The 13423-nt window shown below is 37.1% G+C and overlaps 1 protein-coding gene across 3 annotated transcripts in view; it reads left to right on the top strand.

Annotated features, from left to right (window-relative positions):
* Positions 1 to 10881, top strand: part of PI4K2B (phosphatidylinositol 4-kinase type 2 beta) — a 33247-nt gene extending 22366 nt beyond the window's left edge. The window contains exons 9-11 of one of the 3 annotated variants that reach the window (XM_029235446.1): positions 565 to 624; positions 7916 to 8159; positions 10383 to 10881. In XM_029235446.1, coding sequence (XP_029091279.1) covers positions 565 to 624; positions 7916 to 8089 — 234 coding nt within the window. In that variant the 3' untranslated portion in view covers positions 8090 to 8159; positions 10383 to 10881. The other 2 variants (XM_029235445.1, XM_029235447.1) reach the window with 2 other exon arrangements.
* The last annotated feature ends 2542 nt before the right edge of the window (positions 10882 to 13423 follow it).

Genomic DNA, 13423 nt, shown 5'->3' with positions numbered 1-13423 from the left:
TTTTTAGTTTTAATTATTGCAGAAAATGAAATAAATCTTAAGAGATTTTCTTAATAGAGTTGATTTGCAGTTTACTGCTTCTGGTATCACTGCTTGCAGTAGAACCTGACATAACAAAAAGGAATTAGCAGTTTTACTTTATAGGAGCATAAGTTTGTGAAGTTACACTATGAGTATTCTTTGAAGTGAAATTACATTATAATTTGAGAAGTTGTTTGCTTCAAAAGTTGAAGTTTTACAAAATTACTCTGAATTATAATAAATATTTGGTGATCTGCTATGATTCAATTTTCTTTTTTAAAAAGCCTAAACCCATTGGCTGGTAAGTCATTTTAAATCCTTTCTGGAACAAGTTGGAGTATAACTACACTGTTTATTGTCATTCTGGAGGAATACGAAAATACATCAATTTAAAATAATCTTTTCATGCTATTTTTTTCTATTAGGAATGCTTTCTAATGACCTTATGTGCTGAGTTGAAGAGTTCATTGGTTTTCAATTTTTTTTTTTCAAAGATCCTGATTTTTAGAATTGTAGTAATGTTTTCTTTCCTTTTTGTGATAGACTGACAGAAGATTTGACAAAGCCACTTTTGAAAGGCAGATGTCTGTGATGAGGGGTCAGGTAGGTCACCTTTTTAAGATCTTGTTCATTAAGGAAAAACTCTCTCTTTGAAACAGTAGTCAACTTTTTTTTTCCATTGTGACCCAAAGATGCAGCTCTCAACACTGTCCTTTATTCTGAACCAAAGTAGCTCAGATGATTAGAAATGAAGTTGATTTCAGTACTCTTTTTTTCTCTTTTGTCTTCTGTATTAGATTTTTTTTACCTTGTGTATTGTTTAGTTAGCCAGTTTCCTCCTACTGCTAATTCTTGTCCTCATTTTGATAACTGGTTTCCTGAGTGTTGGTATCGTCTTCCTCCTCAAATCCACTTGCTTGAATGTTTCAATACCAAGTTCTGTTTCCTGTTGATTATTTTCCTCATAAAATATGTTTGACCTTTGCTAGAGCAGTCAGTAAATAACCATGTCACCATGGTTGAGCACTAATTAGGACATAAAAGTACTAGTTGTAACTCAGTCCTCTGACTCCTTTTCACTTCCTTTCATAAGCAATACAGGGTATCAATTACATCTGCTGGTGTGGACCTGCAGGCTGGGCTGACCTACAGGTGATGTCTGGTTCTTCTAGTCTACTAATAGTATTTAGATTCCAAAAGGAAGACTTGAAATGAAAATAAACTATAGGGTAAACATTGTCTTTTAGTGACTTACTAATTAACTTTTTCTTCCTAAAATATGCATTTCATTTAAGGTAGCTGTTTGCTGCATACCTGTGACAAAGAAGACAAGTCTAAGTTTCGCACTATTTATTATATAACATTAACAAATAGATGTAGTTAAATTAGATAACTGTGTATTCATCATATATTTATTGACAGAACCAGAGCCAGAACCTGTCCTAATGATTGAGATAAAGCAGTGAGTAAAAACCAAGTTCCTACTCTGATGGAGCTCTTGCTTCTGATGAGGCTGGGAGTCAGGAAAAGGGACAGATTGTTAGCATATACATCTCTCTGTGTTCTCTTGCGCTTATACAGTGCTTTGCTGGAGTCATACGTTTTAAATAGTAAGTGAAATGGCCGGAGACGCAGGCTAGAGCCAGATTTTGAAGGGCCTTAAGTGCCGGGTATAGACTCCACATGGAAGGGATTGGAGCAGTTGTGATAACCCAAGTGCCCATCAACAGATGATTGGCTTAGAATACAGTGGAATATTACTCAGCCATAAAAAAGAATGAAATATTGCCATTTGCAGCAACATGGATAGACCTAAAGAATATTATACTTAATGAAATAAGTCAGCAAAAGACAAAACTTTGATTATCACTTATATGTGAAATCTAAACAATAATACAAATGAATTTATATACAAAACAGGAACAGATTCACAGGCATAGAAAACAAATTTATGATTACCAAAGGGGAGAGGGAGAGGGGAGAGACAAATTAGGAGTATGGGATTAACAAACTACTGTACATAAAATAGATAATCAACAAGGATGTACTGTATAGCACAGGGAATTATACCCAATATCTTGTAATAACGTTTAATGGAGTATAATCTGCAAAAAAAAAAAAAAGAATCACTAAGCTATACACCTGAAACTAATGCAATATATTTTAAATCAACTATACTTCAATTTTTAAAAAAGGGCTGTGATAATGACTAAGTTGTCCATTTACTAGTATGGAGAGATCTCCAGAATATGTTATAAAATGTAGTGCATAATGGTATGTATAAGCTGCTAACATATTGTATATAATAAAAAAGGAATCAGAATATTTTTTTAAAAGGGAGAGTTATGATGAGACTTACATTTCCCGAGAGGAGACCTTACCCTGGGGTTTCTCCTATGAACTCCCTGAGATTACGTGCTAAATTCTGTTTATATGTGCGTCTTGGGCATGGAGTGGGCAATAGAATTTGTATCCCAGCAAAAGGTGTCCATAACCCAACAAAGAACCCCTGCAGATTGGACAGTGGGGTGCACATTGACTCAGCAGATGAGCCTAGAACCAGGGAGCCTTGTGGGGAGGTGTTTTCGGTAATTCAGGTATGAATGATGGGCTTAGATGATTGATGATTGTAATTATGTTGCTGAGTGTCACCACCCTAAACTATATTTGAACTAAATTTTCAGGCATACGTAATTATGCCCTTATTTGGCATTTTTGCTTGAACCATATCTATTTGACTTAACAATATGCTCCATCTTCTGGAATTCTCTTATCCCTAAAGATGTATCTTTATTTCAGAAATGTTTGTGTGTTTTTTTAAAATAAAAGCTGTAAATAATCTTGTAAGCTTTAATTGTAGATTAAAGTTAGTACGTGAGAAATTTTAATTTTAAAATGCTTGTCTGAACAGATATGGGGACATTCTAGTTCTGAGGTCTGTTACAAAGATATACCAGTGGCTATCTGCTGTTTTAGGTTTATTTATTCGTATCCTGGAGTAAAGTATTATACAAAGGAGTAAAGTATTATACAAATGGGTGTAATAGAATATAAAAGTGACAGGATCAGGATCTGGGAAAGAAAAAATAAAATAAAACATTATGTTTTAATTTTATTTTGTTTTGGTTTTTTATTTTAATTTGGTTTTGACCTTTCTGATAGCCAAAAAGAGTAAGGTACTCTGACCATGTACATGATTGTGTAGCTCTCTGATTTTAACCCTTTTTTAAAAAAAGCTGGTCTGAAAAAAATCAGGTATTATTTTATATTCTAAAGTAAATCAGTGCTTTGAAACCAAGGCTTAACAAACAAAAACTAATACCTGTGTTTCAAGCAGTTATTCAGCCAGTTCCTTAATTGAGTCAAAATACTGTGTTATTGAAACCGAAAAGTGGGATCCGGGCTGCTCGCTGCTCAAAAACCAATAAAGAGGCAAGGTTGGTGGAAAGGAAAGTTTGCTTTATTTTAGATGCCGGCAACTGGTGGGGGAGGGCAGACGCCTGTCCAATGACCAACTCCCTTCCCCCCCTCCTACAACCAGTGGGCAAGAGCTTTTATAGATGGAGGGAGGGGCCTACATGCAGAAACAGCACAGTCAGCTCTGACAGCCATCTTGAAATTGGTCATGCGGTGGTCTGACCAGCGTCATCTTGGTTGTTGTAAGTACAGTTAATCTTCAGTTCCAGGGTCGGTTTGTTCCCATTTCCTTGAGGCCAGTTCTCAGAATTGTGGCAGCTTAGGTCATAGCTACAGTCTGGTCATCATGTAGTTAACTTCTTCCACTTGATGGAGGTTTCAGTATCTATAAGACAGCTCACAGGATATGGCCCAGAATATTCATCTATAGCCCTTGAGGAGGAACTAAGGGTTTTTGACTGTGCTTAGTGACTAGCCTGTTATTATTTGGTCTCCTTTGGCTGTTTTCCTTTGTTTCCGTATTTTCTCATTTCTCTGATTAAACTTATTCTCTGGCTAAGGTTTTTCCACAGACAAAAGGCAGGCAGAGGACATAGGGTCCTGCTCTGTTTCATTATTTCAGTCATTTATAATTATCCCTTGAATCCCTCTCCCTTCTAATTTTGCCAATTAACATCATGATTTGTGCTTCGTACAACCTAGTCTTTTGTCCTAGTTTATAGTAAGTTTTTAGTTTTGCACACATAGTCAGTGACAATTCTCATTCTACCTATAAAGATGTGGACTGGAATTAGGAACTAGTATGAAGGCATTTCTTTTAAAATTTGACTAGAAATGTTTATTCAGTTAAAATTTTTGAATTTTACATTAACTAACAGTAGGGTCATGATCAAGCTCAATAAGAGCGTCATTTTATGTTCTACCTGTGCCTGTTTGGAGCACTGGACCTCAGAAATACTTATTTATTTGAAATACATTTTATACACGATCGGAAAAAAGTGACAGAAATGATTAATAAAACAGTTTCATTAATACAGAGTGAAATTCTATTCAGTGATATATAAACCAGAAGCTCATTTGCAGATTCAGTAAAAATTGATGTTAAAGAAAATGAAAGTGACGCTTTCGTACCTCCTGAGTACTTGACTCTTTACTAGATATTTTTATGTTTGTTATTATTTTTCCTCATAACAGCTCTACATAGTTGTCTGCATTTTGTAACTTGGCTCAAAGGGGTTAACATGTTGCATCTGTTTAATAAGGGAGTCTAAAGTCTGGCAAATCTGCAACATTTCAGCATTGCCTCTGCCTGGGGTCCTTATCATCTCTTCTCTGGATTTAATGATCTGCTAAGTGGTGTCCTTACCTCTTTTCCCATCCTTCTTCCACATTAGACCAGAACAATCTTTCTCAAAGCAGATATGATCATCTCTTTTGTGATTTAAAACTCCCCTGATTTGTCAGTCCGTACAGGCTTAAGCCCTGACTTTGAGCACCTTCTCCAACACCTTTGCAGTCTGCCTCCAGCAACATAGCTACCTTTATCTCTTGTCACTGTCAGCTTCCCCTAAGCCTAGCCGCTCAGAACTGTTCTTCAGTCCCAGTTCACATCTCCCAGTGGTGCCCTTTGCGTGCTGTGTCTCTCCTGGGGTGCCTTTTCCTCTCCTTCTGGAGAACAGTTTTTCCTTCAAGCTCCAGCTCTGTCTTCCTAGGCTCCTCCTGCCGCTCAAGGAGTTCTGTTTTCCCTAGCACTCCATGGGAGTATTGGGGTTACATTTCACTCAGAAACTGGATGTTAAGACAGCATGTTGGGGGAGTTTCCTGGTGGCCTAGTGGTTAGGATTCTGGGCTTTCACTGCTGCAGCGCGGGTTCAATCCTTAGTCAGGAAACAGATCCCACAAGCCGTACGGTGCAGGCCAAAAAAAAAAAGGACAGCAAATTGGACATAGTACAGTTGAAAAATAGCTTAAAACCAACAGGAAGTAGAATATACATAGTTTTATGTAGATAGTACAGTAATTCTCATGTCCACTAAAATTTGAGGACCAGTGAACTAGTCCAAAGGAAAGCAAAGTCTATATGCAGAAGTCTGTGAGTTCACAACATCTGCCCTTGACCTATCACACCCCTACCATGGTATCAAATGTGGCATAGATGGAGCATTCTAAAGTGTTTTTCCTGGGCTTCGCTGGTGGCGCAGTGGTTGAGAGTCCGCCTGCCGATGCAGGGGACACGGGTTCGTGTCCTGGTCTGGGAGGATCCCACATGCCGTGGAGCGGCTGGGCCTGTGAGCCACGGCCACTGGGCCTGCGCATCCGGAGGCTGTGCTCCGCAGCGGGAAAGGCCACAACAGTGAGAGGCCCGTGTACCGCAAAATAAATAAAGTGTTTTTCCTTGCCTGCAATGTTTAGTCTATTTCTAAAAATAATCTTCTCTGATGTAAAGATATAGTAATAGATGTGTTTATTCTTTGGGAAATGAAAAAATGAATGGTATGTAAAGGAGGGGATCAGATTGTAAAGTCAGGGCATAGATCCACTGTTGCTGAAGTGTTTGTCACACTGCATTCCAGTTATTTGTTTGTGTGGCTGTTTGTTTCTACAATGTGTGCACTTTAAGGGCTCAGATGGGTTTTTTCCCTCGTATTTAGTCTTCTCCCCAACACAGCGCGTGCTCAGTAAATATTTCTTTAGTAAATAAATGCAAGATCATCAAATGTCTTCTCAACTCCCAAAGAAATACTAATATTTTGGATAGTTTTAAGACTGAATAATTTTTGCTATTATATATTTGAAATTCTTTAGTCTTGTAGAATGACTTTCATTTTCTTTGTACCATTCCGCTTCTAGATTCTCTACAACAATCATGTATTGTTTTTAGAATCAGGAAAATATTAGATGTTACTTAAATTAGTGTGTTTAGATTAACATGTTTAGAATAGGATTTTTAAAATCAAAAGAGGAAACTAACTGAATATTTCATTCCTTAGCCATGCTGGTACCCACATTTATTTTCATGGTAAGGACAATGCTTATAAACATAAATTTTGTAAATTCTTTTTGTCTTTTTATCCAAACATAACTAGCCTAGAAGATTTTAAGGGAAGAGCTTAAAAGGAATCCTAAACCATAAATACAATGAGTAGCTACTATTACTAGTAAAGGTTTATTTCTCTGATGTATTAAATACTTCAGATCTTCCAGGATCTAAACCATCTAGTTTATACTGTTCAAGTATTATGACATTTATTTATTAGTATGGCTTTATGTTGAAACCTTTATGCTTATCTCACTATTAAACAGTCTTTACAACAACTAGTAAATTGCACACCATCTGTATATTAAATATTTTCAAATACCTGAAGGAGACATCCTTATTTCTAACGTACACAACAAAGGGAATTTTTTTTTTTTTTTTTTTCTGTACGCGGGCCTCTCACTGTTGTGGCCTCTCCCGTTGCGGAGCACAGGCTCCGGACGCGCAGGCTCAATGGCCTTGGCTCACGGGCCCAGCCGCTCCGTGGCATGTGGGATCCTCCCGGACCGGGGCACGAACCCGTGTCCTCTGCATTGGCAGGCGGAGTCTCAACCACTGCGCCACCAGGGAAGCCCCCAAAGGGAATTTTTTACCTGATATGCAGGGAAAAAAAGAAAATTAATTATTAAATTTTTATTTGAACAGAGTAGAATAGGCTGTAAGCTATGCATTGTTTCATAACCTTATTTATATGCTCAAGTAGCAATTCCAAGAGTATGTTTAAACATGGAATGTAATATAGTTTATTTTTCCTAGTTTTACTTTTCCTATTTAAGAATAGACTCTTAAATAAAACTTTACTTTAAATGCTACCTTCCCCAGTTCGCTAATTCACTTGCCCTGCCTCATGCTTCCCCATAGCACTTTTTCCTTCTAATACTTGGTGTAATTGACTTGTTTGAGATGTTTATTGACTCCTCCCCTGCTGAAATGTGAGCTCTGTGAAGGCAGAGATTTTGTTTGTTTTCTTACTGTTGCATCCCCAGCACTTAGAACAGAGCCTAGCACATAATAAGCATGCAGTAAATTTATTTGTTGAATGAGCGGGTAAGGCAAGTATTTAGTAAAAACCAGACTATTTAGACCAGTATTTTTTTAGGTCCAGTGTCAACTGGGGTATGTATGTGGAACCATTCACTTCATTCAGTCTCTGACTCCATTGCTCCTGGACATAGATGCATTCTAGAATATTTCAAAGTTACCAATTGGCAAAAATTATTTAATTTTAATCCTGTGCATTTGCCTGTGTATATGTATGTGTGTGTATAAGCATCCATACATCCACATATATATATTGATAGCAGTAACTCATCACAGTCTCTGTTGGGCATAAATGGATGAAATAAAAATTGTAGTTATGAATAGATGGTTAAAATAATGTCAATGAACGGAAGGTTTTTATCTTTTTTGAACTGATGAAAACCTCTCTTCTTTCCACAGATCTTAAATCTTACTCAGGCATTGAGAGACAGGAGGAGTCCTGTCCAGCTAGTACAGATGCCTTGTGTGATTGTGGAGCGCAGTCAAGGTGGAGGTCAGGGTCGGATCGTCCACCTCAGCAATTCATTCACCCAGACTGTCCACTGCAGGAAGCCTTTTTTTTCCTCCTGGTAGCAGATGTGAGAGAAAGAAACCGTTTGACATTATTGTGTTGTTACAACATTACCACCCTGTAAACCTGCTGGTAAGAGCTCCAGTTGCCAAAACCTCAAATAATATAAGTTTCTAAAAGGTTTTCTTTGAATGTAATTGAAGTTTACAGTTTTCTGTCCAAATACTAAATTTCTATTTCAGGGAAGAAGTGATATATCTCCTATGTCGTATTTTTGTAGAAAAATTGTATTTTGTGTTGTTGATGTTAGTTTCAGAGGTCATTTCATAGTTTACACATTCTGGAATGACTATAATTACTCTAGAATTCCAAACAGAAAAATAAGGTGTTTGTTAACTTTGAATACAATAACTTTTTATATACTTTTTTAATATTGAGAAGAATGGTCATGTTAACTCTTCTTACATTATAAAAGGCCTTTGAGGATGAAACTGCTCTTACGAGCTTTAATAGAGTAGTTAATAGAAAATAGTTAAGAATAAAACAATGTTGCCTTAATTTAAAAAGCTGCTACTTTAGAACTTGAATAAATGCTCCTAAAGTGACCATTATTAGGGACCAGAAAATTATATTTCAAGTTACCAATGACCATTTTCTTTTTTGTACTTCAGAATATTTTTGGTCAATTATTTTGTTATAGTGAGGGAAAAAAAATCTAACGCTATCTCCCCCTTTAAAAAAATGGAAACACTCAACTGAGACTTGAGGGGAATAATATGAAATTAAGATAGATCCCCAGTATTTTGAAATTCCAGAATAGCATTAAAAATTCCCATCTGTTTCTTGCATGGGATCAATACTTAATCATTTAGTACCTCAGAGTACTGATCTCGTTCAATTTAGTACTTCAATTAGTATTAAACTTCACTGAAAGGTAAACCATAACTCAAACCGTATATTGGGTTGCATTTTCAGGTCCTAGGACATAACCTCTTAAAAATAATAGTAGTGTTGTAGGGTACTTGAAATTACTGATGTTATTATAATTACAGTCAACTTTAGAATACTAGTCCCAGTTAAAGGGGACCGTAACAGAGATAACCATTAAGTCATTTTTATTTGATTTTGAATATCAGTATTTCTGACATCCTGGGAATTTGTAGTACTTTTAACTTACCAAGTGATTGAAATTGAGATGAGCCCGGTATGAAGATTTGATCCCAAAGAAGCAGGAGCTTCATTCTCTTCTTAGGCTCCAAACAAATAACATCACCACTCAGACTAAACTGGGCAGTTTGTGGTCTTGGCCTTTTGTTGTTAAGCTTTCTGTCCTGTAATTTTTAAAATTATTTTTATATAAAAAGTATTTCCTGAAGATTGAATTAGGATGGAAGTCAGATCTGCCGTTCTCCCTTTCTTCACATCTTTCTCTTGGTCTTCGTGGATGTGATGAGTGAGGATACTGCCGTCCTAGTGGAAGTCCATTGGAAACCTGTGTTCTCCTACCTCCCCTGACCCTCCATGATCTTAATGTTGAGATAATGGAAAATTGACTGGAAATTCAAAGCTCAAGCTAATATCTTTAGATAAATACCAGTCATTAAAATGTGCCTTTTGAAGATGTGTTCTTAATGAAATAAGTTGTGATGATGTGGTTACTGCTTTCATAAAACAGGGTTTTCAGTATTTTGAGAATTTCTATATTAATTTAAAAAATAGAAACTTAGTAAGTTGCTACTGTTTTGTACCCTAAAATTAAAATAGTGTGGAAATATTTTTAAATGGCCTGACCAGGCCAGAAAAGTTGAGTTGAAATATTTAAGATACGATTACAAGTCAGAGTACATTGGTTTTATTTTATAAATTTTCATGAACTTCATTTTTTTTTAAATATTGTGTCAATGTTTTCAGTGAGTATATTTATAGTGTCAAACATGGTAGACGAAAGGTAATAAAAATCACTGTCTTAAGACTAGATTTCTCCTGAAGTATGTATATTGAATATTTAGAATGTTTGTAAATACATTTATGTTTATAAATGATGACAAACCACCATTTTCTTACTGCATATATTAGTAGTACAGTTTAATACTTTATCATTCCTAAAGATATATTTAACTGGAATCTTTATAATTAGAGACATTTTCATTTTTATTTGAATATAAGCTGCCTTACTCTCCCCCAAATTTGTCAGCAGTTAGTTGAAGACTATGGAAACATGTTTTTTGCAATCTTGAAAACGATTTGATTCACAAATTTTTTTTAATTAAAGTTTTGTACTAATGGAATTAAAACCTTATTAAAAACAGTGGTGACCAGTCCTTTGATCAGATTACATCTTAAATCCTTTTACAGATATATGAAGAGACAGGCAGCATCTTACGTTTTATAGTCTGCCTTCTTTCCCAAAGTTGCTTGGGCAGCTGTACAGATAGTGGCAGAGATCTTCAGTGTGGCTCTGTTTCCAAGCCTCTCTTATGGTGAGTTTGGAGCCATGTACCCGAGTTCTGGCCAGTAAGAAGTGGGGATGAGGGATGTATGTGGCTTCCAGACCTGGCAGTAAAACTCACTGCGGCACAACCAGTGATCACCGTTGACCACTCTCTTGTCTTCCCATTTGGCTGTAAACAAAGAATTTGCAAAGTGGAAGCAGCCAGGGCATGTGAGTCACTGCTTGGAAACCTACCAGGAGAGCGTGCTGACTGCATTGGACTGTGACATGAGCAAGAAATAGTGCTTGTGTTTAGTCACTAAAATTTTGCATTTATATGTTAAAACTTACCATAGTCTGTCCTATCCTGGGCGTTAACAGTGTAAATAGAAAAAAAAAATCATTTAAAAATAAAAAACCAATTATAGAAGGCTAATGGCAGCAGCAGTGCGTATTTAATCTCAGATCCCCATAGAACAACTAGGATAGCAAAAGAAAAATCACAGTGACACCATCTTCACTAAAATTAGATGATAGAATATCCCTATGGATCCCAGGAATGAGCAGTTTGGGCTAAATCCATCAATAGCAAAAGGATCACATGGGAACAACAGCTTTGGAGGAGTGAACGGAGGGAAGGTGAGGGGGGCCTGTGATGGTACAAAGAGCCCAGAATCTGCTGACATGTCGTCAGCCCCAAAAGGAGGCGCCCCCAGTCATCGTGGCAGTCTCAACTGGTGCATCCAAAACCACAATCAAAATTGGGAGAGGGCTGTCCAGCATTCAGCTGGAAGCTGTAAAGGGAGCCTGCAGGAAGGTATGAGGGTGCCAGGGCAACCTGGTCTTCAGGGTTCGCGGAAGTAGCTGGTGAGAGCACATAGACCTGCCCTGAGAGAAGCTACTGGATATAGAATAGACATTGACGAGGGAAGGACCCTGGGGATAAAGGAGACAAGGTTCTGATACAGATAGAAGAGGGGACCAGATGAGACAATTCAGAAAGTACTAAGAAGGTTCATGAAAAACCATGTCATCTGGGAATTCCCTGGCGGTCCAGTGGTTAGGACTCAGCACCTGCACTGCTGGGCCCAGGTTCCATCCCTGGTCCAGGAACTAAGATACGGCAGGCCGAGCGGCACGGTCGAATAAATAAGTAAGAATAAAATATCAGCTATTACAAAAAGAATAATAAAAATAAAAGTTATCTTAAAAAAAAATGTTATCTAATACTCTGTAGTAACTACAGAAGAGGGAACCCTAGAACTACACAGCCAGGAAACTCCAGGCCTACCTCACCACCTACCCAGGAATCTTCTGAAAATATAGGAGGAAAGTATGACAAAGTCCATCTCACTTAAACATGACCACATCATACAATATGCTTTAAGAAAACAGGATAACAGCGTGTATCACATACCCACAGGAAATGAAGATATCCTAGAAACTTTTACAAAGCAGAAGAAAACAGTAATATTTGTTAAAATGCTGAAGAAATTCAAGAAATGATAGAACCTGAGAAAGAACAATATAACATCAAAATCAGGAAAGCTCAAAAGTTAGATGGACAAGCAACAGGAGGAAATAAAATGAGAGCTGACAGAGCTCAGAGGAAATATTGGAGTTAACAGTATGTTTCAGAAATAAACTAGAAGGAACCCAAGGGCAAATAGACAACATCCGCAGGAACTCTACAGCAAACATCATACTTAGTGCTGGAAAATCTAAAGCTTTCTATATTTGTTTTCTGTTGCTGCTGTAATAAATTACCACAAACGTTAGTGTTTTAAACAACACAAATTCATTATCTGACAGTTCTGCAGGTTAGAAGCCTGATACAGGTGTCACTGGACTAAAATCAGGGTGTCAGCAGGGCTGTGTTTCTTTCTGGAGGCTCTAGGGGGGAATCTGTTCCCTTGTCCTTTCTAGTATCGAGGAGCCTCACACATCCCTTGGCTTGTAGCCCTCTCCCTCCATCTCCAAAGCCAGCAACAGCAGGCTGAATACCTTTCTCATCACATCATTCTGACATTGACCCTTCTGCCTCCCTCTTGCACTTTTAAGGACACTTGTTATTACACTGGGCCCACCCGGGTAATCTAGAATAATCTCCCTATGTTAAGGCCTGCTTATATGTAACCTTAATTCCATCTTCAACTTTAATTCCCCTTTGCCGTGTAATATATTCAAAAATTCTGGAGATTAGGACATGGACATCTTTGGGGGCCAGTATTCTGCCTTCTGCACTTTCTCTCTGAGATCAGTAATGTGACAAGGGTGCCTACTTTCACAATTCATATTCAGTATTGTACTGGAGAGCATAACCAGTGCAGTAAAGGCAGGGAAGAGGTGAAAGGAATGAGGTTCAGAAAGAAAGAAAGAAAATTGTCATTATTTATAGATGACATAATTATGCATGTAGAAAATTTAAAAGAATCTACCAATAGCTATTAGAATTGATAAGTGAATTTTGCAAGGTTTATATACCAGCAACATTAGTTAGAAAAAGAAAATTTTAAAAGATACCATTTATAGCAGCAGCAAAACACATCAGATTTCTAGGGATAAGTCCAACCAAAGATGTGTAAGCTCTCTATACCAACTATAAAAAGAGTATTGAGAAAAATTCAAGATTTAAATAAATGGAGGGCAATACCACGCTTATGTATAAATAGTATTAGGATGTTGATGCTCCCAAGTTTGTCTATAGTTTCAACACAATCAAATCCCATCAGGATTTTTTTAAAAATTGACAAGCTAATTCTAAAATGTATATGGAAATGTTCTGGCCAACCTATGAGACAAGAGCAAAAGTTGGAGGACTTACACGCTACCTGGTCTCAGAACTCAAAAAGCTACAGCAATCAAAACAGTGGTAATTGGGGTAAAGGTAGACATAAGATCAAGGACACAGAAAAGAGAATCCAGAAATAAACCCTACATACATGGTAAACTGATTTTCAACAAA

This window comes from Monodon monoceros, unplaced genomic scaffold, assembly GCF_005190385.1.
Source record: "Monodon monoceros isolate NGI ecotype Baffin Bay Population unplaced genomic scaffold, NGI_Narwhal_1 Super_Scaffold_20, whole genome shotgun sequence".
Taxonomy (NCBI): Eukaryota; Metazoa; Chordata; class Mammalia; order Artiodactyla; family Monodontidae; genus Monodon; species Monodon monoceros.
The sequence above is the reverse complement of the archived record's forward strand: the minus strand, read 5'-3'. Positions and strand labels throughout refer to the sequence as shown.